Source organism: Bos indicus x Bos taurus, chromosome 22 (assembly GCF_003369695.1).
Source record: "Bos indicus x Bos taurus breed Angus x Brahman F1 hybrid chromosome 22, Bos_hybrid_MaternalHap_v2.0, whole genome shotgun sequence".
NCBI classification, from domain to species: domain Eukaryota; kingdom Metazoa; phylum Chordata; class Mammalia; order Artiodactyla; family Bovidae; genus Bos; species Bos indicus x Bos taurus.
This window is the reverse complement of record NC_040097.1, coordinates 28,367,167-28,394,776: the sequence shown is the minus strand read 5'-3', so window position 1 is coordinate 28,394,776 and position 27,610 is coordinate 28,367,167. Positions and strand designations below refer to the sequence as shown.

General features: G+C 39.0%; 1 protein-coding gene across 1 annotated transcript; it reads left to right on the top strand.

The window, feature by feature from the left end:
- Window positions 1-9,924: 9,924 nt before the first annotated feature.
- LMOD3 (leiomodin 3) lies at window positions 9,925-26,442 on the top strand. The gene is made up of 4 exons (XM_027522403.1): window positions 9,925-10,105; window positions 10,536-10,853; window positions 13,796-15,181; window positions 26,068-26,442. Exons 2-4 carry the CDS (start codon window positions 10,563-10,565, stop codon window positions 26,092-26,094), a joined length of 1,704 nt encoding a protein of 567 aa, XP_027378204.1. The 5' UTR covers window positions 9,925-10,105; window positions 10,536-10,562; the 3' UTR covers window positions 26,095-26,442.
- Window positions 26,443-27,610: the final 1,168 nt, after the last annotated feature.

Below are 27,610 nucleotides of genomic sequence, written 5' to 3'. Positions count from 1 at the left end.
ATTCTGAGTCCAGGGAAAATAGGATTAATTACATTATCTGCTTGTTTGCTCTTTGCTAACAAAGACAGCTACAGGTTTCTGCAAAGTATGATGTGCAGAATCTCACTAACAAAATTGAAAATTAGATTAAAAGCAATGTTTAGAAAGGTACATTTTTTTGGAGAAAAAAAAAATAGCCTAGGAGAAAACAAACCACATGTTAAGAGTACATATTTGCTAACTGGTGATTTCAATTTTTTCTTTCTGCTTATCTATAACTTCTATTTTTTTCCTATAATGAGCAGGTATGATTTACATCATTTACATAACGTTTACATATTTATTTTACACAAAGAAAAGCCACTAATTTTATTTCAGTGACCGTATTTTCCAGCTCTTTCTTTGGAAAGAGACCAGAGACAAAGCTTGTGTGTAGCTTAATAAGATTTGAAAAAATTCTGAAGACACTGAACATGGTTTCAGGTTATACTTCTCTAGTTTCTTGAAGCCCTGGCCTTTTCTCTGATATCCTGAATGCTTCTTGAGTAACAGAGCTGTGATGTCTAGATGTCTCCTTGCATTTCAATCAACTCAAGTGCCCTTGGCCTTGTATCCTCAAGTGTGTGGCGGCACCAGTGTTGTGGGTCTTTTTTCCACTTTTGAATGGTCTGCATTTTTAAAATGTCAACTTTGGTTTAAAATTTTATTTCTACATTAAGGTAAAATGTGCACTGAATGAAATTCCTAGATCCCAGCTATACAAACAGATGAGTTGTGACAAATTTATCCACCTATGTAACCCACATGGGCTTCCTTGGTGGCTCAGTGGTAAAGAATCTGCCTGTTAATGCAGGAGATGTGGGTTCCATCCCTGGGTTAGGAAGATCTCCTGGAGAAGGAAATGGTGGCCCACTCCAGTATTCTTGCCTGGGAAATCCCATGGACAGAGGAGCCCTGCAGACTATAGTTCATGGGGTCAAAAAGGAGTCAGACACAACTTAGTGACTAAACAACACTGTGAAATATAACCCACACCCCAATCAAGATTTAGCTGTCACCCCAGAAGATCCCCTAGTGCCAACTTTCCAGTCAATCCCCACCCTCCATAAGTACTGCTCTTTTGATTTCTATCTCCATGGTTTCACTTTGCCTCTTCTAGATCTCCACACAAATAGAATCTTACTGCATGTATTTTTTGGTGTCCAGCTTCTTTTATTAACCAAATGTTCTTGAAATTCAACCATGTTACTATGGGCATCATTTTTATTGAGTAGTCTTTTTTTATATACAATACCACAATTTGATTATCCATTCTTTTGTAGCTGAACTTAATACTATTAACTTTTTTAAAAGGTGGCTTTTTATTTTATAAAGTAATTCAGAAAAACTGAGTAGGATCTTATATAATAAATGCTAGTGGACACTTTCACCTTTTCCTTTTATGCTATTCTTTCTCTGTTCAGAGAGTCACTTTCCTGAAGTTGGTACTTCTCTTTTTTATAATACTTGATTGACTTTGAGCATCTGTGACTGTAGATAAGATGTCTACTATCACTCTGATTTTTGTTATTCTGTAGATAATTTTTTTTCTCTCTGGTAATTTCTTTCAAAGTTCTGCATTTTTATTGCAAGTTGTCTGAGAATGGCAGAGTAGGTGCAGCTGTTTTAAGACTGCTGATGGTCTAAAATGATTTAAAATTTATTTTGCTTAGTATTCAGAAAGTACTTTTACTTTGAGGACTTATGTCTTTCTTCAGTTCTGGAAAATTGTTGTTGTTGTTCTGCCACTCAGTCTTGTCTGACTCTTTGCGACCCCAAGGACTGAAGCATGCCAGGCTCCCCTGTCCTTCACTGTCTCCCGGAGTTTTCTCAGATTCATGTCCATTGAGTTGGTGATGCTATCCATCTATCTCATCCTCTGCCAGCCCCTTCTGTTGCCTTCGATCTTTCCCAGCATCAGGGTCTTTTCCAATGAATCAGTTCTTCGCATCAGGGGGCCAAAGTATTGGCACTTCAGCATCAGTCCTTCCGATGAATATTCAGGGTCTCTTTTAGGACTGACTGGTATGATTACTTGGAAAATTAACCATAATTTATCTTCAAATATTGCTTCTTCACAATTCTCTCCACTCTTTTATTCTGGAATTCCTGTTAAACAAATGTGGGAACCTTAGAAACGTTTTCCATACTTTGGTTACTTTTTCATTCTTTTGGCTCCCCCATCTCATTTTGAACATCTTGGTTCTATGTTGCAGTTTAAAAATGCACTGCGTACTCGGCTGGAGTTCATCCATTCATTGTATAGTCTATTTCAATAATCATGTTGCTTATTTCCAAGATTTTTAATTAGTTTTTTTCACATTGACCTATTAATAAACTATATTTCTAAAATAGAAGTTATACTTTATTTCCATAAACATTTTTTATTATTTTAAAGTCTATCAAAGTGTATAAATTAGTTTAATCTGGAAGGAACAAATGTTTGAAATACTGATTTTGCTGCTTATTCCCCCCCAACAAAATTTTACTCCATGGCCCATTTACTTATTGCTTTCTCCATAAAATGGCCTTAATTCTTAAGTTTTCATTTAAATACGGTGAAATAGAGGTCCATGGTAGTTTCTGTGATAATGTATGCAGTGGCCTAAATTTTAATCATGTAAAATGATCCCTACAAGGATAGTGTCTAAATATTGACACACTTAAAACATGCTGTAAGGTTTTTCTGATATTAAAATCATATATGCATTTGCAAAATATTCAAATAATTTGGACATGTTTAAAGCAGAAAACAATGATTGTTGCATATTGATAAAGATTCAGTTTCTGAAATAAATGTATAAAGACTATATTTACATGTTTTAAACATTTTACCTTACTAGGCCATTTAATAACAGGCATGTTTTGCTTAATTGTAGATATTATTCCGTAATAATAAATATAAAGCTTCACCAATTTTTTAAAGATATTTTAAAGTATTAGAGATAGGAATTGGGTCTGGTTTATTTCATCAGTCCCCCATTGTAGGGCATTGAGGTTGTTTCTAGTTCACTGGAATAGACAGTGCTGTGAATACACTTTGAAATATCTGAAGTTGTGAGGATCTTTCAGAATAAAATATGCCATCTAAATCATTTCATTTCCCTTGCTTTTATTATTGTGGTAACACATAACAAAGTGTATAAGATGGACTGTTTTTAAGTGTGTAGTTCAGTAGCATTAAGTACATTCGCATTGTTGTGCAATCATTCTTGCTTTCAACAGACCGTGAGTTGAATTTACAGTTCAATTGAGTAAATTTCTTGATGATGAAATATGTTGCAGACAACCCTCAAGAAATCCCAGGCATGCTTTCAGTGTTTAAGTGTTTTGATAGCTCTTCCTTGGATAATGTGGCTTTTCATCAAAGGATTAGGGAAATGTCATCCACATAAGGGATCCAAAAAGAAAGACTTGAGACTTGCCCACTCTGTTTACAAATGCCATAGAAAATCATACCTAAGGGTGGAATACCTAAGGGTTAAAGTATTTTGTTCTACAAATTTGATCAGACCTGCATTTATTTTTATATGTTTTAACAGGGTGCTCATATCCCAAGTTTACAGGAAAATTAAGGCAGTTATCCTGATATTGACTTAAACATTATTTGGGATTATTTTCTATGTTGTAGAAAGCAACTAGCATTTATTTGGTTTTCTGAACCTAGAAAAAAGATGGAAAAAAATCAAGATTGGATCCAAAAATAAAAATGAAATAAAAGAAAAGTCATCAGTAATCCCTCCGCTTGGAGTTGTAGTGTTTTAGAGTATTTCCTTCTTGTTTTCTTCCTTTGACTTGGTTATATCATCGTTTCACAAAATGTGTTCTGAAGAACAAATGCTCTCTGTTAAAAAGCTTTTTGTGGTTATCAGTACAGAAGATGATTTTCTCAATTTAGAAATTCACAATTCTCGTTAGCATGTTCATAGCTTTTTGATTAAGAAATATCTCTAAATTTCTTTAACTCAGTATTCTCCACCCCGTTTGGTTCAAGAATCCTTCTTACAGCATCTTCCCATTTTCAATAGGTATTTGGTGATGATAGCACAGCTGTCTATGACTGCATTACTTGCAGTCTGCCTATTTTTATCATTTATTTGCCCCAAGAAGCAGAGCAGTTGCTTTCTTTTTTAAAAAAATTATTTTATTGAAGTATAATTTATTTACATTGTTGTGTTAATTTCTTCTGTACAACAAAGTGATTCAGTTACACACACACACACATATATATACACATTCTTTTTCATGTTCTTTTCCATTATGGTTTATCATAGGTTATTGAATATGATTCTCTGTGCTATACAGTAGGGACTTTCTGTTTATCCATTCTAATAGTAGTTTGCCTCTGCTAACACCAAACTCTCAGTCCACCCCTTCCTAACCTCCCCTCCTCCTTGGTGATCACAAGTCTGAGAAGTCCCTTTTAGAGATGTTCTTTTGGGCTGTTCTGCTTATCTAGGTGGGGGCTGATATTTATCTATTGAATCTTTCTGGGTCAGGATCTAGAGTTTCTTGTCTTCATGCCTTCCTAAATATGGCTGTTATTTCTTATGTGATAGTCGATGGCCAGAGAAGAATGCACTGAAATTATGGAAGTAAATGAAGATCACCTAAATGAGAACATACAGGTTACTTACCCAGAGCTTGCTTTGGCAAGGCAGTCAGTTGCCATCACTGGCCTTTGGCGGAGACCAAAGGCAGGCAGGGAAGTGGGAAAGTTTATCGTGGAAACAGGGAGGCTCAAGTCTCAGAGCAGTTGCTTTCTGTGCTATGTGACTCTAGTCTCACATAGAGATGCAATTTCTGCTGGACTGATAGGAAGCTAACAGAGGACACGGATTAAGAGCCCCAAATTTAGAGGCAGTCCTTAACTCAAATGCCTATGTTTCAGTTTTAATACCTGTCAAAGGAGGTTAATAAAAGTACTGATTATCCAAGATTATGAAAAAATTGACATATACATCTATCACTTAACGCAAGCTTAGGGGTATTAAGTGCTCAAATATGCTAGCAATATGGCTGTACAATTAATAGCAGTAGACTGTCACATTAATAGTAATAGCAGCAATAGTCCTAGTATTTGTAGCAGCATTAGTAGTAATAGTAGTAGCCATCGTAGTAGAAGCTGTATTGCTAATAGCAGTAATGGTAGTGCCATTAATAGTTAGTGTAGTAGCAGTATTAGTAGTATGATAGCATCCTCGTACTTTCAGAAGTTATAGAATTAATTTACCTTTGAAATTAGGCCAAAATCAAATCAGTTTAAGAATTCTGAGATGGCTTATTAAACCAATGAAAACAAAATAGTAAATATCCTTTTGTAATTCATGCTACTCTGGAGTCTGGTAAGAGTGGAACAGGCTGGGTATTTTGAATCTAGGAAGCAATTACCTTGTAAGTGCGCATCCTGAGGCAATGCAGTCGTGGGTCAGGGAAATTTGAGGAGAGAGCGAGGCATTTATTTCACACTCACAAAATCTTCAGGCAATTTGCAGCCAGTGAGCAGAGTCGTTGTGACCCAAATGGAATTGCATAAGAGAATAGCATGCCACAAACAGGACAGAACTGATTTATTTAGTAACATTTGGGAACCGTTTATAGAAGTTGTGTCCATTTATATTAATAGCTAGTGTTGGGGCTGATGAAATAGATGGCTTGTCCACAGTCATCGTCTCCTGAATGAAGGTGGGATGGAAAACTGGATAGATCCAAGAAAAAAGTGCTTCCTCTTACCATTAGGATTTTTCACAAATGTATCAAGCCTTAAACAGTTCTTTTACATGTATTTTATATGCTGTTTTGGAAAGAATAAAATGGAAAAGCCATTTATTTGGCTTGAACAATATTTGCTAGATATCAGGCATGAAAGACTCACACAATTTCTTTGTGAAAATATAAGATTAACTAATGGTTAATAAGCACTTAATATGAATAATGCCATTTAGGGTTTCCCCCCCCACCAAATCCTTTAAAGTAGGTCCATTTACCATCCCACTTTTACAGATGAAGTAGGAATGAGGCCCAGAGGTTGACTTTCCCAGGGTAGGGGAGGAAAAAATTCTTATTCCTGTTGCATTCCTAGATTCTCCAATTCTCGCCCTATAAACTGTGCCAGAAGACAGATTCACAAGAGAAACATACAGATTTACTTAATGTAAGTTTTGCGTGACATAGAAGTCTTCATAAGGGAACGAAGACCCCAAGACATGCTAAGCTTGAGGGTTTTTATACTAGGTTTGATGAAGAGTGGAATGTCAGGAGGAGAAAATGAGAAAGGGCAGATGGTATGAACACCGGTAGTCAACTAGGGCCTGTTTGGATTCATCTTGGGCCCTTTGTCTTCAGGAGGGTCTCATGACCTGCTTCAGGGATGAATAGGGAGGTCAAAGAGTCCTTCGTGCACATACTTTCTCAAAGTCCTCCAGCTTAAAATAGTCAATATGCCAAGGTGCCATATTTTGAGGTAGCATGTTCTGAACCTCATCAAAGGCAAAGTTTCTAAAGGTCTCTGACCCTGATCTTTAAAATGAGTGGCTTGCAATGGTGCTGTGATTCTCATACTCATTTTTTATTTATTTGGCTGCACTGGCTGTATATTGTGGCTTGTGTGCTCTTTAGTTGCAGCATGTGGGATCTAGTTCCCTGACCAGGACTGAACCCAGGCCCCTGAATTGGGAGCATGAAGTCTTAGCCACTGGACCACCAAGGAATTCCCTCTCATACCCATTTATACACCAGAATCACTTGAAGAGCTTGCCAAAGAAATGGAGATTCCTGGACCAAACTTGAGAATTCAGATTTAGTAATTTCTAATGGGGTGGGGGTCCCAGGCACTGAATAAACCTCTGTCAGAGATTCTGATCTGTGATGTCCTGTGTGACTATAAAAGTCAGTCGGTGATCCTACAGCTTGTTGCTCTCTTGGCATCATAGGTGGATTCTGATGTGAGAAGCTGCTGAGGTGGCAGCAGCAGAACATCATTAAGCGAAAGCACAGCTAAATCATCTGTGCATCAAATGAGGCTAATTACACCAGCAAAACTCTTCCCGTCAGCATATGGATGAAGTGCACCATGGAAGCAGCTGGGAGAGATGTACCCCCTTTCCAAACTCACTCAGCAAGATGGAAGTGAGCTGAGGCAGCGTCCCTTCCTGAAGTTTCTAAATCTGCATGATCATCAAAAGCATTTGGTCACCAGAATAGTAATACGAATCTGAAAGCTTACAAGCAACAATTCAGATCATTTTCTCAGGATAGCTTCCTATTTACATGTAAATGATTTTCTATTTTCTTTATAAACGTGCTCAGTTCTGTCCAACTCTTTGCAGCAACCCCACAAGGCTCCTCTGTCCATGGGATTTCCCAGGCAAGAATACTGGAGTGGGTTGCCATTTCCTTCTCTAGACAATCTTCCCTACCTGGTGGCTGAACCCACATCTCCATTGGCAAGCAGATTCTTTTTCACTAAGAAACCTGGGAATCCTATCACAATTCCACCTAAAAGCCTCTGAGTTGCTTTCTGCAAGAGCAACAAGATTTTTAAACCATTTTTGTTTATTGCCATTAATATAATGGTTTCTGTTATGAAAGTGGCTTTTATAAAATGTATTACATTTCACAGTTGCCGTTGTTTTTCTTCAGGTGTTTCTGTGGTTATCCGTGAAATATGAAACTGGCAATATTTAACGTGTATTGAGGGTTTGCTCTGAGCCATGCACCATCCTACTTAATTTATATATTTACATCAATATCTATCTGTATCCTCATTTAATTCTCTCATTAATAACATATGGTGAATATTACTCTCAGATATCTTTTATATGATGAGGAATTAGGGGTCAGTAAGTTGCCAAACATCACACAGTTACTAAGGAGTGGAGCTGTGGTTTGAATCCAGCAGACTGATTCAAGATCTTTGGCTTTTATATCATTAATTCCCAAAGTACAAATTTTGAAAGTAATTGCAAGGATATTAGTAATTTTTAAAAGAAAAAAAAAGCTTGAATTAACTAAATAAAGTTGGGGAGTATTGGGCTAAATAAATGGGTTTCTTTCACATATTATTTCTCAGAGTCTAAAAGTTCATGTGCTTTACAAATCTCTAAAAGACAATTGCAGAATATAACATTTCCAAACCTCCTTGAACACAAAACTCTTGTTGGTACAGTCTCTTTGCGTGTGTGTGTATGCGCGCGTGCGTGTGTGTGCGTGCTTGCATGTGTGTGCGTGCTTGCATGTGTGTGCGTGCTCAGTACTGTCCAACTCTTTGTGATCACTGTTCTGCAAGCTAAGCCTCGGAAATGATGGTCTGCAAATCAGTTGTCTGTAAAGTGGTCTACCTCTCTGCCCACTGAGGCCAAGCTTTTACTTCCCTTTTACAGGACTGGGTGGAAGAGGAGGTCTCCACAAAGAGGCCAAGAGAAAGCTGCCACTGTGTATCTGTTCTTTACTTTAAAAATGATCATTCCAAGTAAATGGTAAAAGCTTTCTGGGGAAAAATGTAGCCATATATATGAAAAGCCTCTTGATCTTGGGGTGTTCGAAACAAACCATTAGGGTAGAAAGAAAATATTAGAATGTCCATTTAAAACTTCTCACATGTAATTTTTTCCATATGTTTTATTATACAGATGTCTGTATATATTTAAATTCATTTATACTTGTAAACATTATATATATTCAAGAATATATTGTTTGACAATGTATATTTTATATTTATGTATAAATATAATAATATATTATAGATGATATTGAAATAGTAACACGTGTATATAATTTGCAAATAATATACATGTATTGAGGATGGGTTATAGTAATATTGAGGGGATCACCTAGCCATACATATGAAAAGCCCTAAATTTCCTTATGTTCTTTGACTTGGTAATTATACTTCTTGGTATGTATTCGATTTATCCTAAAGGAATAAACTTGCATGTGTATAAATATTTTACTACAGGGGATATTTATTGAAGAAGTGCTGTGAGCATCAAAAACAGTCCAAATATTCAATAATTGGAGATTGGTTACATTAATTATGGAATTTCCATATAAAGAATCTTAACAGGGAGTTATTAAAAATAATGTAGTAGCAGAATATATTATTGACTAGAAAAAACACATGATTTTGTAAGTTAAAAAACAGACAGATGACAAACGATTATTGAGTTTATATGCCTGGAAGGAAGGACTGACTAGAGTGATAAACCAAAATGTTCATAGCGGTAGCTCTTAGTGGTGCAATAAGGGGAAATTTTATGCTTCCATGTGTTATCCTAAGTTTTATACAATAAATGTAAATTTTTGAGTAGGCACTATATTTATGTTTCAAAATTTGCACTTATAAAAGGTATACAGTAACAAAGTCTATTTTCCTAGTCCTGTCCCCCAGACAACCCATTTCTTTCTCCAGTAGCATCCACTAGTATTGGTTTCTTGTGTATCTTTCCAAGGATCTATTGATAAAGTTTGTATGAATATATATACATACATTGTTTTTATGTTTTATGACATAAATAATAGCATACAATACACTGCTTTGTACACATCTATTATTTCACCCATGTGGGGGGTATATCTGTAGAATACATTCCTACACACTGAAAGTATGCATTTGGTCAAAGAGAGTATGCATTTTTCATTTGGATAAATATTGCCATATTGTCCTCTGAAGTTATGAAAAAGAAAATATTTTCATAATTGCTTCCAGTACTTTAATGGTTTGAGTTTTTTTTTTAATATTTCCATTTAGATCCATTTACATTTTTATCCTGGCTTAATGGATATTTAATAAGAAAAACAAATTATTTAAAATATTAAATTCCTCACTCATAGTGAAATTCAAGTGCTGCTCATCCCCATCTGTTAGATCACAGGATCTGGATGCAAATAAGGGTATCTTGCAGAGGTTCAGCTTACGCCGTGGGTGAGTAACATAGCCAGACCTCTGCTCGCCTGTGTGCTGTTTTATCGGCTTCCAGAGTCTCATGGTAGTCAAGAGGCAAGCCTGAGAGCTTGATTTCCACCTTCAAATGAATTTTTCACTTCAATAGACCTCAAGTCGCTGTTTGGATTTTTCTTCTGAAATATTGTAAGTTGCTTTCATCATTTAAATAAGAAGTGGCCTTTCCTGCAGTACTTGGGTATGTGTATGGGCTGCATGAATTTGTATAGGAAGGAAGAGAACTAAGAATGTACTCCTGTAGAGGTTTGGGAGGCCTGGCAAACCTAAGCAGCTGTACTGAAATGTCAGATGGATTTGCACAGCTGACTCAAGCTGCTGAAGAGAGGAGCATAGTAGTTCCATAAATTGACCGTCTCCAGCCAAGCCCTGCTTAATATAGTTACGGCATGAACTTAGTTGCAGTCACCCCTAGCAGCTCAGCAAGCGCCACTGGGGTTCTTGGTGGGGAGGGAAACCTCATCAAGGTGGTATTGACCTGGGATACTTACTAACGGGGAACTTCTTGAGAGAGTTTTTTCTTTTTTTAAATCTTTGTTGATTATTTCTCCTCTTGTAGTAAGATAGAAAAGTATTGAACAGAGTCATGTCAGAACATAGCAGGAGTTCAGATCAAGAAGAAATCGATGGGGAGATTGATGAAGAAGAAATCTTGGCCACCTTGTCCCCAGAAGAGCTCAAAGAACTACAGTCGGAAATGGAGGTGATGGCCCCTGACCCCAGGCTTCCCGTGGGAATGATTCAGAAGGATCAGACCGACAAGCCACCAACAGGGAACTTCGACCATAAATCTCTCGTTGATTATATGTATTGGCAAAAGGCATCCAGACGCATGCTGGAAGACGAACGTGTTCCTCTCACCTTTGTGCCAACCAAGGTAAGTGGGGATTTGTGTACAAGGGAGAAATGGCTTCCTGGCCCGGGCTGATGCGTGTCCCTGTTGTAACTGTCTTTTCTCAAGACTCCATGTTTTGTCTTGTTTTGTTGACGTTTATACATAAATCATAATATTTAATCCTATGCCAGATCAGAACTTTCTAGAACACTTACATAGTATAATTGGGAGGGGAAAAGTGGTAATTTCTTGTAAATATCTCTTTTAAAAAATTGCTGGGGGTTTCTTGTATAGGAAAACCTGTATTCTGTAGGCATGAAATTAATATTTAATGAATTAACTCATAACCCAGAAGCATTTGTCTTTTATGCTTTTTTTTGACTCACAGGACCCTTTACGATGCTGAAGAAAGCTCTTTGTCCTCCTTCTGGCACATGTGTATATATGCACTATTTCACATACAATCTCAAGTATGTCACAGTCCCCCTCAAGTTCAGCCACATACCCTGCAATTAAACCAAGTCCAGTAACAAAAAATCCATTACCACAGTGCATTGGGTATCAGTGGTGAGTTTAGGAAGTTGATCCTATTAGGCTGTTTTAAAGATAGTACTTTCTTTAAATATGTTCCTTATATGAAAACTAGAAGTGCATATCAGCATATTTTTTTAATGTTTCACTTAAAAGTGACTTGGCAAAAAGAAAACAGAGATCCTCACAGGTAAAGTCTCTTGTAGTTATGCCTGCTGATTTATTTTTGGTAGGTACATCTTGTCACATTACCATCATACTAGCTGAAATTTTAGTAAAGTTATAAACTGATTTCATGGTCAGGAGAGTTTAAACATGTACTGCACTTAAGAAGGAGAAGGCAATGGCACCCAACTCGAGTACTCTTGCCTGGAAAATCCCATGGACAGAAGAGCCTGGTGGGGTGCAGTCCATGGGGTCGCTAAAAGTCGGACACGACTGAGCGACTTCACTTTCACTTTTCACTTTCATGCACTGGAGAAGGAAATGGCAACTCACTCCATTGTTCTTGCCCGGAGAATCCCAGGGACGGGGGAGCCTGGTGGGCTGCCGTCTGTGGGGTTGCACAGAGTCGGACACGACTGAAGTGACTTAGCAGCAGCAGCAGCAGCACTTAAGAAAATAAGTTGCTGGCTTTACCAAGTTAGAGTTTAAGGTACAATTTATAGACAGTTTACAACTCGAGTAAAAGCCAATTCTACATGAATACCAATTTCCGAGAAAAACAAACTTGGGTACTTTTTTTTTTTAATTTTGTTTTATTTTTAAACTTTACAATATTGTATTAGTTTTGCCAAATATCGAAATGGATCCGCCACAGGTAGCTTAATGGTTGGCTCCCCCTGCTGAGACAAATGGGAAATGCAGAGAAAACTTTAGGTAGTTTACATGTCAACTGTCAATTCCAACCTCTGATGTTATGAGCAGTAAAATCAAGGTCTTTCTTTAATTTTAGCCTTATATTTTATTGAAATAATATTAGTTTATAACACAGGTTTCACATATACAACATTATACGTTTCTATTTGTACATACAGTATTATTCTCAGTTGCTAAGTCATGTCTGATTCTTTGCAACCCCATGGATTGTAGCCCGCCAGGTACTCTGTCCATGAAATTTTCCAGGCTAGAATACTGGAGTGGGTTGCTATTTCCTCTTCCAGGGGATCTTCCTGACCCAAGGAGGATCGAATCCATGTCTTCTATGTCTTCTGCATTGGTAGGCGGATTCTTTATGACTGAGCCACCTGGGAAGATCCATATACAGTATACTCACCATTAAAAATGTAGTTCCCATCTGTAGCTCTATAATTGGCCCCCTTTACCCATTTCCTTCTCCACAGATTAAGTTCTTGCTCACATAAGCCTCTGGGTCAAACTGCTACACCAGCTTTCAAAATGACACCTATGAGGTACACATCCTTTATGGGAAAGTGTGTAATTAATGTGTAAACATCTAACAAACATTATTGATAAGAGGCTTTTATTTTCCTTTCCAAACTAAGCAGTTTTTTTTTTTTCTAAATCTCTGGTAATTTTGTCCCCTTTTATAGCTGGCTTTGCCTCCTAGAACTTTCCTTCCAAAGGAACTGGACTGGAAAGCCTGTGCCTGAAGTATCTGGGCAGTTTTCACAGAGCTAAGCAGACAAAAAATCAAAGACAACGGTTTTGGTATATTCCAAAATATCAAACTGCTCTCATTTCCCCCACAATATCTTTCATTTACAGGGAAATTTGTTGTGCACATTATATTAGATTGGCAAACATATTAGGTATGTAAATTTTGGTTAGGCCAATAAGGAAATTACTGTGTAACACAGAGTTATTGAATACAAAATTCCTATTCAGCTGTATACAAAACAAAGACTTCAGTGAATGGATAAATAATTCCATAAGGTTTTCAAAAATAATTTTTAACTGCTTCTGGAACTGAACACTATCTTTAAAAACAATAGAGGGTCTGAAAACAAAATTAACTGGGTTTAATTTTAATACATGGGAGGAGAAAAACACAACCAAAAAAATGTGTGTCTGTCTGTGTGCCTATAAAAATTTACCTTTATTTTGGTTGTATTTGCTTATAAAACAACTAACAAAGACATACTTTGTTTCAGAAAAAAGTCTCAGTTTAGAATTATATAAAAAGTTAAAATCCCCCCATCCCTTCCTCAGTTATCTTAGTTACCTCTCTTCCTCAAGGATAACTATTAATTTGATAAACATTACAACAGTCTGTTTCTCATATACATTTACAAACACACATATATATATAGTGTGTACATGTATACATATTCATATATACACATAAATATACATGTAAACAAAAAGAATACTATACCTAGAGCTTATTATTTTTTTCACTAAGCAATCTTTTTATTATCTTCAATAGATACTGCTCTTCTTCATATTTCTTCACTGCTACGTATTCTAACCTTTCTAAATTTCTCTTTTAGGAAAAAACTCAAGAACAGCATGAAGCGATAGGCAAAAGCAATAAAAATATGTCCCAGTATTTAAAAGAAAAACTTAACAGTGAAATCATTGCCCATAAAAGAGAATCACAGGGCAGTGACAATGTCCAAGAAACAAATAATGATGATAATGAAGATGAGGGGGAAGATGAAGAAGATGATGCAGAAGATGAAGAAGAAGATGAAGGAAAAGAAGACAGTGAAGAGAGTGATCAAACAAAAAGAGGGGAGGAAGGTGAGATAAAGGAGCAAATAAAAAATGGTGAGAACACGGGCCAACAGGTAACTAGTAAAGTAACTGAAGAACAGAAAGGCAGACCAGAGGCTCAAGACAAAATTGAGAAAAAAATATCAAAATTGGATCCCAAGAAGTTAGCTCTAGATACCAGTTTTTTGAAAGTAAGTGCAAGGCCCTCCGGAAACCAAACGGACCTGGATGGGAGCTTAAGGCGAGTGAGACAAAATGACCCTGACATGAAGGAACTCAACCTGAACAACATTGAAAACATCCCCAAAGAAATGTTGCTGGACTTTGTCAACGCAATGAAGAAAAACAAACACGTCAGAACCTTCAGTTTAGCGAACGTGGGTGCGGATGAGAACGTAGCATTCGCCTTGGCTAACATGTTGCGTGAAAATAGGAGCATTAGCACTCTCAACATAGAGTCCAATTTCATCACAGGCAAGGGCATCGTGGCCATCATGCGGTGTCTCCAGTTTAACGAGACACTCACCGAACTTCGGTTTCACAATCAGAGACATATGCTGGGCCACCACGCTGAAATGGAAATAGCCAGGCTTTTGAAAGCGAATAACACTCTCCTGAAGATGGGCTACCATTTTGAGCTTCCAGGTCCCAGAATGGTGGTAACCAATCTGCTCACCAGGAATCAGGATAGACAAAGGCAGAAAAGGCAAGAAGAACAGAAACAGCAGCAGCTCAAAGAGCAGAGGAAGTTAATTGCCATGTTGGAGAATGGGCTGGGGCTGCCCCCTGGGATGTGGGAGATGCTGGGAGGACCAATGCCGGATTCCCGGACGCAGGAGTTCCTCCAGACTCCTCCTCCTCGACCTCCCAACCCCCAAGCAGCCCCCTTCAGTCGACAAAATGAAGTGACAAAAAAACCATCGCAGCCGCCGAAGTACAGGACGGACCCCGACTCCTTCCACGTGGTGAAGCTGAAGAGGATCCAGCGCAAATCTCGGATGCCAGAAGCCAGAGAGCCACCTGAGAAAACCAATCTCAAAGATGTGATCAAAACGCTCAAACCCGTGCCGAGAAACAGGCCACCCCCGTTGGTGGAAATTACCCCCCGAGATCAGCTCTTGAACGACATTCGTCACAGTAACATCGCCTATCTTAAACCTGTAAGTAGGAGAAGGGAGAAATGGTGAACACAGGGCTACAGTAAATCTCTCCCGACTCTATTCCCTGTTCGTTTTAACACCAGGACATTCTCACTAATTGTCACTAACTGAGGGAAACCCGTCAGCATTACTGGTAGATCTAAATTATTGGTTATCCTCAAAGACACAATCTATATGACTGCTGTAACCAGGATACTAACAGCCCACATTTATGAAGCATTTAGTATGGGCCACATCCATTATATGAATTAACTCTTACAATCACCTTAACAATCCTGTAAGGTAGGTATTATTATTCTCCCTGTTTTATAAGAAGGAAATTGAGGCTTAGAGATGTTAAATAACATTTCTAGAAAAGACTCAGAAGTGGTTGAGTTGACTTTGAAATTCAGTCCTGAGCATCCCTGGTCAAGCTTTTGTTCACTCCTGCCACACAGAACTGACAAGCTGAGATCCCCAGGGAACTGCTGCAGAAATAAGTAAGAATGAGGCCTAATTAGGCCAGTCATTTGTGGATAAGTGCTTCTGTAGGGCTTTAAAAAGTTCTTTTTCAGTAGATGAGTGGATACCACCTGCTATTGCAATTATACTCTTTATATTTTAGGTAGGCGGACAATAATAAATTTAAGATTAATGTCTCCATGAATAAATGGAGCTTTAAAATATTTTACTGTTATTTCAGTTTTCTTATTATGACTCACTGTTACTACTGCTGACAGACAAAAATGTTCCATTCCTTTCAGCTTAAGTTACAGAAATAAATTTTTTTATAGTCATTACTATGAGGGGATTTATAGAGGCTGAAAGTTGTGTGTCCAATGGCCACAGGTGGTTGATAATTAACTGCATTGTTTTAAAATCTAATATGTAATTTAGCCACGATATTACATTAATAAAATAGTCAATATGTTATGCCATCAGAGAGTCACAGTTTTTTCAAGATAGTTGAACCATTTCCATGTAAGCTTGTTTTTTCCCCTGCTTTAAAGAGATTTATATTCTAAGACAATACAGGGAGTTTGCTGGCAGCCCAGTGGTTAGGATTTAGCACTCTCATAGCTGAGGGCCCAGGTTCAATCCCTGGTCCATGAACTAAGATCCTTCAAGCTGTGTTGTATGGCCTCCCGCAAAAAAAAATCCACAAATATGATTGTTACTTATTCACATATATATGTATGTCCCTTATTCCCATCCCCTAGAAATACAGAATTGACAATATTTCCTTCTTCTAAATCAAAGATGACTTTCAGCTGTGACTTAGAGGGATTCTGAGTCTTCCTGTGGCAGGGGCCAGGCTGAGAGTGCTAGAGGTCACATGAGATCGGGCCGGAGATCTCTGCCTGCCCTTGGGCACAGTATCAACACTTTCTGCACCTGCTCTTCTCCAGGCAGCCAGACCTCTGCAGGGGGTGAATCAGGGTGCTGTTTTGAGAGAGGCTAGGGCTATCACTCTGTAACCAGTTGTCAAGGCAAATCCCGGCTGCCGTGGTGGCTAGACAGTCAGAAAATAGCACTGGTCCGAAAAGAGTAAAGAGAAGTCTTTTTAAAATCTGCATTAAAGGTGGAATGTAGACTCGGAGTAGACAAAAGGATGAAGGTTAGATGATCATCTGACCCCTCTCCCTGCCTTCTGAAGGAATATGAAAAAAAAGTGAAAGTGATCAGTCATGGCCGAGTCTTTGCGACCCATGGACTGTAGCCTGCCAGGCTCCTTTGTTTGTGGAATTCTCCAGGCAGGAATACTGGAGTGGGTAGCCATTCTGTTCTCCAGGGAATCTTTTCGACCCAGGAATCAAACCCAGGTCTCCTTCATTGCAGGCAGATTCTTTATCATCTGAGTGACCAGGGAAGCCCTCGGAAGGAAGATTCTCCTGAGCAAATCTGCTTTGCCTGGAGTGGGCTGAATTTCATCATCCATTTGTAATAAATACTTGTCTAGTGCTGCCATGTGTCAGGCACCATGAGCAGTGAGTAAGACAGGTATAGTCGTAACCGCATGGAGCTTACAGTGTTGGTTTTCTCATTTTCATGGTCAAGATACTCTCTGCCTTTTAGTTAACTGAGGACACTTCAGCTTTGAGTCTAGATTCTAGAGCAAAAGGTATTAAGATAAATTCATGGTAATAATTACCAAACTGCCATACTCTAGTAAGTACTACATTTACTATTTTCAATAAGTTCTTGATTGGTATCAGTTTTAAGTTGTGTGTGTGTGTTTAATGTCCACTCAGAAAGAAAAATACATAGCAAAGTGAACTCTGATACAGTTTGTGAATGGGGGTCTTGTACATCAGTCTTTGCTTTGAAATGTCTTTTATCTATTCCATGGGATTGGCATCTTCTCCTGCTTTCAGTTGCCTGGCTTGGCTTGCAATAGACATCTCTTGACATGTATCTTAGATACAAAATACCACACAACTTCATCAGCGTGGTCCTATAAAATGCTCTGCAAGAAAAATGTGAAAATGCATCATCCAGCTGACAAAAATTCACTTGACTGACATCAGTTCGCTTGGTACTGCTGCATTTTTGTGCCTTGCTGCATACATAATAAATGTCTGCTTTAATGCTGACTCTTAGTACAGTCTCTCTTAAAAGACATTTTTTTATCTTTTTCTTTTGAAATCATTTGAAATGTGTGGAAGTTTGAAAGAGTAGAAAGAATTTTTACAGACCCAACACAATTTCTCCTATTTGCTTTGTCATCCTTTAAGGGTATTTTAAATACCTCTGCGTGTGTTTAATTCCAGCAGGACACAGCAGTGGAAGTGCTAATGGTATGAAAAGCTATACTGTGCTTGTGCGGCCGCCTGCAGCCAGCTACTATAAAACACTATTGACTGTGAGATGCTTTCTGATGTAGGGGATATGGAAACATCAGAAAACGCGCATCTTAGACTCGGTGAAATATTGTAAATGCCATCTGTGGTGAAATTTCAGGATCTCAGCAGAAAAGAGCTATTTTTGGCTGGTCAAATGAGACACAGCGACACTCACTTTAAGGAGGTAAAACTAAAGATTATGGGGGTTCCCCCTCCCCTCTTGATTGGAGGACAGAGATGTTCTTTAAACCACCCGATTTTCAAATATGAAGTTAAAATTCAATTTAGAAATCTTGTCATTCTTTCTACTGATGCTCCTACCTAAAACTCTAAATGTCCATAAACATACTTAGAACTTATTTACTCTTAAAGGAAAAAAGTTTTTTTTCTCTCATTGACTTGGAGATATTATTTTTGTATTTTCTAGAGCATAGATCATGAAATACTCAGTTTATATTTTAAATTTATGGGTTTTTTTTCCCTTTTAATGTTTATTCTCTCCCCATCACATGCTTCTGGCTTGGGATTCCAGAATTGAAGTTGCTAGCAGAAAATAAAGGACAAAATCTGTATTCTTTCTTGGCTCAAGTGCTGCCTCCTCCAAGACATTGCCTGTTTAAATCATTTTAAGAGAGATGTATTCTGTGGGCCAGGTATTGAAAACTAGAGGACTTAAAACCCAACCTGCAGGCCTATTTTGTTTGGCTGGAGTATTATTGTACAAATTATAAAATATCCCGCGATAATATCCACGTATCTGGCAGCATTTGAAACATCAGATCTAGCCACATGGGCCTGAATATGCATGGCACAAATAAGCTGAATTGGTGGTGGTTTCTCCCTTGAGATAGGTAATGGACTCTCCAGTTTTAACTCAGTCTCCACCATGCCCCACTTCCTGGAACCTGGCCTTTTTCACTCATTTGGATTGCTTATTGGACTCCTGTAGAATTTTTTAGTTTATTGTGTTGTTGTGTTTAGCTATGTTTTAAAGGACTTTGTCTTATCTAACTGAATTTATTAATCACTAATTTATTTCCCTCTGAGTTGGTAACTCTGAGTCAATATGATGCCAGCCCAAAAGAAAGATGTTAGACTGGTATAGACATATCCTTCATTGATAAATATATGATTTCCTTTCAACTTAAAAAATTTGGTGGCCTGCTCACTGCCAGCCATCCCAGATGAGTATCTGTACTTGCACTGAGATAGAAATCTCATGTGCAGAAACTATATAATTTACAGAGACCAACTGCATTTATATCATATGCAATTTTTGGAAGTGAAAGTGTCAGTTGCTCAGTTGTATCCTACTCTTTGCAACCCCATGGACTGTAGCCCACCAGGCTCCTCTGTCCATGGGGATTTTCTAGGCAAGAATACTGGAGTGGGTAGCCATTCCCTTTTCCAGGGGATCACAGGTTTGATCCCTGGGGCAGGAGGATCTCTTGGAGGAGGGCATAGCAACCCACTCCAGTATTCTTGCCTGGAAAATCCCTGTGGACAGAGGAGCCTGGCGGGCTACAGTCCATGAGGTTGCAAAGAGTCGGACACAACTGAGCAACTAACACTATGCAACCTTTCGGTTCAGTTCAGTTCAGTCGTTCAGTTGTGTCCGACTCTTTGTGACCCCATGGACTGCAGCATGCCAGGCCTCCCTGTCCATCACCAACTTCTGGAGTTTACTCAAACTCATGTCCATTGAGTTGGTCATGCCATCCAACCATCTCATCCTCTGTCATCCCCTTCTCCTCCTGCCCTCAGTCTTTCCCAGCATCAGGGTCTTTTCCAATGAGTCAACTCTTCACATCAGGTGGCCTAAGTATTGGAGTGTCAGCTTCAACATCAGTCCTTCCAGTGAATACTCAGGACTGATTTCCTTTAGGATGGACTGGTTGGATCTCCTTGCAGTCTAAGGGACTCTCAAGAGTCTTCTCCAACACCACAGTTCAAAAACATCAATTCTTCTGCACTCAGCTTTCTTTGTAGTCCAGCTCTCACATCCGTACATGACTACTGGAAAAACCATAGCCTTGACTCGACGAACCTTTGTTGGCAAAGTAATGTCTCTGCTTTTTAATATGCTGTCTACGTTGGTCATAACTATCTTCCAAGGAGCAAGAATCTTTTAATTTTATGGCTGCAGTCACCATCTGCAGTGATTTTGGAGCCCCCCAAAATAAAGTCTGACACTATTCCCACTGTTTCTCCATCTATTTGCCATGAAGTGATGGGACCAGATGCCATGATCTTCGTTTTCTGAATGTTGAGTTTTAAGCCAACTTTTTCACTCTCCTCTTTCACTTTCATCAAGAGGCTCTTAGTTCCTCTTCACTTTCTGCCATAAGGGTGGTGTCATCTGCATATCTGAGGTTATTGATATTTCTCCCAGCAATCTTGATTCCAGCTTGTGCTTCATCCAGCCCAGTGTTTCTCATGATGTATTCTGCATATAAGTTAAATAAGCAGGGTGACCATATACAGCCTTGAAGTACTCCTTTTCCTATCTGGAACCAGTCTGTTGTTCCATGTCCAGTTCTAACTGTTGCTTCCTGACTTGGATACAGATTTCTCAAGAGGCAAGTCAGGTGGTCTAGTATTCCCATCTGTTTCAGAATCTTCCAAAGTTTGTCATGATCCACACAGTCAAAGGCTTTGGCATAGTCAGCAAAGCAGAAATACATGTTTTTTTCTGGAACTCTCTTGCTTTTTTGATGATCCAGCGGATGTTAGCAATTTTATCTCTGGTTCCTCTGCCTTTTCTAAAACCAGCTTGAATATCTGGAAATTCATGGTTCATGTATTGCTGAAGCCTGGCTTGGAGAATTTTGAGCATTACTTTACTAGCATGTGAGATGAGTGCAATTGTGCGGTAGTTTGAGCATTCTTTGGCATTGCCTTTCTTTGGGATTGGAATGAAAACTGACCTTTTCCAGTCCTGTGGCCACTGCTGCATTTTCCAAATTTGCTGGCATATTGAGTGCAGCACTTTCACAGCATCATCTTTCAGGATTTGAAAGAGCTCAACTGGAATTCCATCACCTCCACTAGCTTTGTTCGTAGTGATGCTTTCTAAGGCCCACTTGACTTCACATTCCAGGATATATGGCTCTAGGTGACTGATCACACCATCGTGATTATCTGGGTCATGAAGATCTTTTTTGTACAGTTCTTCTGTGTATTCCTGCCACCTCTTCTTAATGTCTTCTGCTTCTGTTAGGTCCATACCATTTCTGTCCTTTATCGAGCCCATCTTTGCATGAAATGTTCCCTTGGTATCTCTAATTTTCTTGAAGAGATCTCTATTCTTTCCCATTCTATTGTTTTCCTGTATTTCTTTGCACTGATCACTGAAGAAGGCTTTCTTACCTCTCCTTGCTATTCTTTGGAACTCTGCATTCAGATATGTATATCTTTCCTTTTCTCCTTTGCTTTTCACATCTCTTCTTTTCCCGGCTATTTGTAAGGCCTCCTCAGATAGCCATTTTGCTTTTTTGCATTTCTTTTTCTTGGGGATGATCTTGATCCCTGTCTCCTGTACAATGTCACGAACCTCTGTCCATAGTTCATCAGGCACGCTGTCTATCAGATCTAGTCCCTTAAATCTATTTCTTACTTCCACTGTATAATCGTAAGGGATTTGATTTAGGTCATACCTGAATGGTCTAGTGGTTTTCCTTACTTTCTTCAATTTAAGTCTAAATTTGGCAATAAATAATTCATGATCTGAGCAACAGTCAGTTCCTGGTCTTGTTTTTGCTGACTGTATAGAGCTTCTCCACCTTTGGCTACAAAGAATATAATCAATCTGATCTCGGTGTTGGCCATCTGGTGATGTCCATGTGTAGAGTCTTCTCTTGTGTTGTTGAAAGAGGGTGTTTGCTATGACTGGTGCGTTGCTATGCAACCTTTGGTGCCAAACAAGACAACTGTTTTAATGCGTCCAGGTTCAGTTGCTCAGTCGTGTCCAACTCTTTGTGACCCTGTGGACTGTAGTTCACCAGGCTCTTCTGTCCATGGGATTTTCCAGGCAAGAATACTGGAGTGGTTGCCATTTCCTTCTCCAGGGGATCTTCTGACTCACTGAGCGAACCTACATGTTTGGCATCTCCTACATTGGCAGGTGGATTCCTTCACCACTGCGCCACCTGGGAAGCCCAACTGTTTTATTATTCACTTAACTTTACTTTCGGCTCACTTATGTGTATCTGGACTGGTTTCAGCCAGGTGCCTAAAGATACAATTAAGTTTTTCCTTCAGAAAGATTTCAGGATAATAATTTTCCAAGCAGCTTTGGTTAGCCAAAAGACTCTATGACACATTAGCAGTCATTATGAGTACAAAAATTTAAGATGATAGACTCCTGAGTTTTCATCACTGGCCATTTTTTCTTTGCCTCATTTATTATGTCTTATTTCTTTTGAACTAAGATTTCTAGATTCTATCCTTTTGCAATTTTCTCCTTTTCCCCATCTTATCTTCTCTGTTTCAGTTATCACATAATCTAGGACAATCTCCAAATTTCCCTTTCCCTTTAAGTCGCTCAGGGTTTTCTTAGTACCTTTATTCAAAGAAAGTGAAAGTGAAGTTGCTCAGTCATGCCCGACTCTGCGACCCCATGGGTAGTAGCCTGCACCAAGCTCCTCCGTCCATGGGATTTTCAAGGCAAGAGTACTGGAGTGGGTTGCCATTTCCTTCTCCAGGGAATCTTCCCCACCCAGGGATCGAACCCAGGTCTCTCACATTGTAGACAGACGCTTTACCATCTGAGCCACCAGGGAAATCCAATCTGTCCCTTTATTCAATCTGTCCCCAAATCAAGCTTCCCGTTTCTAGATCTGTAGTTGTTGTTTCTGGTTCCAGATTTTTCACATTATCTCCATTCTCTCATACATTCAGGTCTAAAGCCCCAAATGTTTTGTTGTTGTTGTTTGGTGCTAAGTCATGTCCAACTCTTTTGCGACTCCATGGACTGTAGCTTGCCAGGCTTCTCTGTCCGTGGAATTCTCTAGGCAAGAATACTGGAATGGCTAGCCATTCCCTTCTTCAGGGGATCTTCCCAACCCAGGGACTGAACCCTCGTCCCCTGCTTGGCTGGCAGATTCTTTATCACTGAGCCACCTGGGAACACAAAAACTCCCAGAGTTCCCTTAATTTCCTTCCTTTTTTCTGTCCATATTTTTGCCTAAACAAAACAAAACAAAATACAAGAAGAACACCAAGAACCCAAACCCAAGAGAATCTTCAAGAGTCAAGGCCAAATCTAGAATAGAGCTTGAGCAATGTTACACTCTTTATGGAGGGAGTCTCCATGGAAGAAAGCAATGTAACATTTCAAACTCATCTCAAAGGAGCATAAGTGGACCAGAATTATACAGACCAGGAGCTGCCCTTCCCTGATACCAAGTGGGAAAAAAGGAATTTTTTATGTACAACTTTTTAAAAGTCTATGATAGTGATTCTCACATTTTAGCATGTATCACAGTCACCTGGAAGATAGAATACAGATTACTGAGCCCATCTCCAGAGTTTCTGGTTCAGTAGGTCTTGGATGGGGTCTGAGAATTTGCATTTCTGACATGTTCCTTGGCAATGCTGATGCTGCTTACTTGAAGGCCGCACTTGGACACTCAAAGTTCAGTGACATCCATGGCAAACCTTATCTCCTGATGCCTCAGGTTGACAGCTCTCACAGACACAGCATTAGGTCTCCTAGTGGATTCCGAGTTCCTCAAGGTAGATCTTCCTCATCTCTGTCCTAGGCACCCACTGAGGTGTTGACCCGGAACAGGAACTCCATTTGTGTGTGCTGAATTAAATAACCCCTGCTGAAACGGGTCTTCTCATCCTGCCCAGTTGCTCCCAGCCACTGGGTGTATGTCTGTGTGTGTACACTGTGTAATACTATACACACTTAACAAAAATACTATTTTTAACAAACAAGTGAAGGGGGAACAGGGCCCCCTAACAATAATGTGAGTAGATTCTTGTTTGTTGAAAGTTTTATAATATCAGATCTAGTTATCTTTTCCTTATTTCTTTTTCAGTCTTTTGTGGTCTGCTTGGAAATGACTTTTTAAAATCTTATTTAAATATTTGCCTATCTTTTTCCCTGCTTTTGGTTTATAAAAAAATATTCCATATTATAGATGAATTAAAGGCTTGGATTTTAGAAGTAAGGAGGAAGCAAGAAGTCTGCTGTTTTAGTTCTTTGCCAAGTAGCTAACCACTGGTCAGTGACTCATTCTTTTTCCCAGTGATCTGAACTCACAACTTGGTCACATTTTAAATATGTCAGTATGTCTCTGGGTTTAGTATGTTGGGTCACTGTCATGCTCTTGAAAATATTTTTATTAATCGAGAACCCATCTATGCATATATATATATATATATATATGAAATAACCTATATTTTTTCCATTTGACAATGGAAAGAACACAGTTTTGACTCTCTGTTGCAGCTTTGCACTTAATTTAAGTAACTGGCATTATTTATTTTACTGGTGTTCTTCTCTGATGGTGTTCTCCTTGGGTGACCCCTACCAAGTTGCAGTCACACCCCTCCCCTCCTGAAAGTCTGGCACGAGGGAGGGAGAGGGACTCAGAAGCACATGGAGGACCCTATGGATTGAAGACCATGCAGGCAACAGTAGCACATCCAAGGTTCTCCCCAGTGGGCAGGGTGTTGGGAAACCTTTTTGTCCAAAAGTTGTAGGCAAAGAACTGGCTGAAGAGAGTCCATAGCAGATGTCTGCAGTGGTCTATCACATGGGCAGGTGGACATGGACAACAGGAGGAAAGATATTTTTAAGTCATTATCATACAAAATCTCAGGGTCCTTTGGGCTTTAGTCAGCTTTCTCTGAAAGTTACCTTCATGGTGGATAAGTCATTCTCCTTAGATATAACACCAATTGAAACCTATTAAGAACTTGCTTTATCTTTGAGTTGTTCCTATGAAACAAAACTCAAAGTTGATTTTCAGTCAGACTTACACTACTCTTTTGCAATTTTTTTTTAAGCCTTGGAGGAGGGTTCTCCGAATAACACTGTAAAATTTAGTGAGTGTCAAATTAGTAATACATTTTAAAAAGGAAGGACTTCCCTAGTGGCTCAGATGGTAAAGTGTCTGCCTACAATGTGGGAGACCTGGGTTCGATCCCTGGGTCAGGAAGATCCCCTGAAGAAGGAACTGGCAACCCACTCCAGTACTCTTGCTTGGAAAATCCCATGGACGGAGGAGCCTGGTAGGCTACAGTCCACAGGATCACAGAGTCGGACACGACTGAGCGACTTCACTTCACTTTAAAGAGGAAAGAACATATTTGTATGTTCTTACAGTGGTGTTTATTTGGTGGTTGAGATGAGTAATGAAATCAGGCAGGTCCAGGTTCACATCTAGCTCTGCCACTTCCTATCCTGGTGACCTGAAGCAGATTGCCTGTTCTCTCTGAGCCCATCCCCTCTTTACAAGGTGGTCGTAAGATGAAATGAGAAAATGCTTTAAAAAGAAGTGTTAGCATTGATTACCAACTTGCATCACTTAATCCTCATGGTAGCCTTGTGAATAAAATACTATGATTTTATAGCTGAGAGAATTGATGCCCAATACTATGCAACTCCCTGGAGGAGGGCATGGCAACCCATTCTAGTATTGTTGCCTGGAGAATCCCATGGACAGAGGAGACTGGTGGGCTATAGTCCACGGAGTCACAAAGAGATGTACATGACTAAAGCGACTGAGCATAGCATAGCATAGCATAGCATTATGCAACTCGTAAGTTGCATAGTGGACCAGGCAGATTCTAGCACCTGCCCTCTCTTGTTTGCATTGTAAGCTTCACCACGTGCTCAGAGCCCTTGGATCTATCCCTGTCATCAGTAGACGCCCAGTCTGTGGTGGCTGTGGTTATTGTTTTATCTTGATGGGTGGGGGGCACTCTCTGGCCAGATTTTTTAATCCACTTTATACCTTTTGAGGTATGTACATTTTGCCATTTTTGCTGTAAAACACTTGAATAACTAAGATTCATTTTTCCTCCTCTTTTCAAATGCTTAAATCACAGGTGCAGCTGCCAAAAGAACTGGCATAAGAGACAACAGAATAATCAGGGGAAGAAGGAAGTCATTTAATGACTCTGGGATTAGAACTTGACGACTGCTTCAGCCGCATACTTCTGGATCCAGGTGGTGGAACTGGGAACATTGCTAAGTGATACGAGTATTTTGTAAAAGGCAGAATACTTAGCCTGTGACAAAACAGAAGCTGAAAAGGCAGGGGGAGGAGATAAACTATCCAGGGCAACATTTTTACTTCCAGTTGGTTGGAGTGACTTAGATGAAATTTAGAGTCTTCTAGCAGAAGTTAATATTTTCATAAACCTTTATTATTGCTTTCTTCTGATAAATAACAATAAATATGATACAGGTGTTAACTATTATATTCCCAGTTTTGTTTTCTTCTTCCATCCACTCTGCTGTAATTTATCACACAGTATCTTAAAGAGAACAGAGCATGCTTCACTCTGTGGAAATGTGCAGGGTGAATTGAACTCCAGGCCTTTCAGAAGTTTTGAAATTGGATAATTTGTTCATTACCTCTTCTCTGGAGAATCAGTTGCGATTTCTGGTTTCCAGCCCTGCCTATCTTTCTGTCTTGGCCATTCCCCTGTGTGTTCGGGGGCGCTCCGGAGAGGGGTTTCATGAAGAGCAAACGCTTAAGCCACAGGACATGGAGAAAACAGTGTTTCTGGAAAAAGTAACAGGGAAAACAAACCCTGCTTATATATAAAACCTTCTGTTTGCATACATATAGAGAAAATGGGAGATAGCATGCTAGTTTTGTTTAAAACAAAGGACATTATGAATAATAGATTTACTGAGCTTTGGTTTTAGCTAAGTGTGTGTGTGTGTATATATATATATATTTATTTAGTTTAGCCTGTAAATGATCTTGATCTTGTTCTCAAAAATCTTAATGAAACTTGCTAAAGAATTAAACTTGAATTCCTTATCCTATCATTCAAGGCCCTCCATCGCCTCTTCTCGGTTTGGTAATTGTCTTCTCTGCCACAGATGCTTTATATTATTTGTTCACCTTTGTTTTTTAATCTTACTATAGTTGCTTTACAATGTTGTGTATATACTATTCTTGATAAAACTTCCTCAGGCTTTTGCTGTCTACAGAGTACCCTTAGAGACTCCACAAGAGTCTTCCAGACAACTCCATCCCCAGTGTTTGTTCTTCTTTCCAAGTTCCTCGAGGCCACAATTATCTGTTTAAGTCACTAGGTGCAAAGAATCTAGAATTTTGTACTGACATGGCATGAGACTTAGAAATCAGGAAGTCACACTTTGATGCCTTTTCTCTCTCCCTCACCTGAGCAAATAATTGGCACCTGTCTTGTTTTATATAATTATAGGCGACGCATCACAGGCAAAACAGGCTAGGAGAGAATGGACTTAATGAGAACAAACAACACAATATTTGGAAGGAGAAGTCGTGGGAAAGAAATATGATGTTTCCTTTTTTTAAAGGTAATTTAGTGGAAACAAAAGTATCTGAATTTAAAGTTATAGTTTTCAATCAAGTAACTAATTTTATTTAGA

Bases quoted from the DNA above. Each gene is read 5' to 3' on its own strand.
- LMOD3 (XM_027522403.1), top strand. From the start codon at position 10,563: ATGTCAGAACATAGCAGGAGTTCAGATCAAGAAGAAATCGATGGGGAG. The intron at 10,854-13,795 runs GTAAGTGGGGAT...TTTCTCTTTTAG, and splicing joins TCACCTTTGTGCCAACCAAG to GAAAAAACTCAAGAACAGCA. The intron at 15,182-26,067 runs GTAAGTAGGAGA...CTTAAATCACAG, and splicing joins ACATCGCCTATCTTAAACCT to GTGCAGCTGCCAAAAGAACT.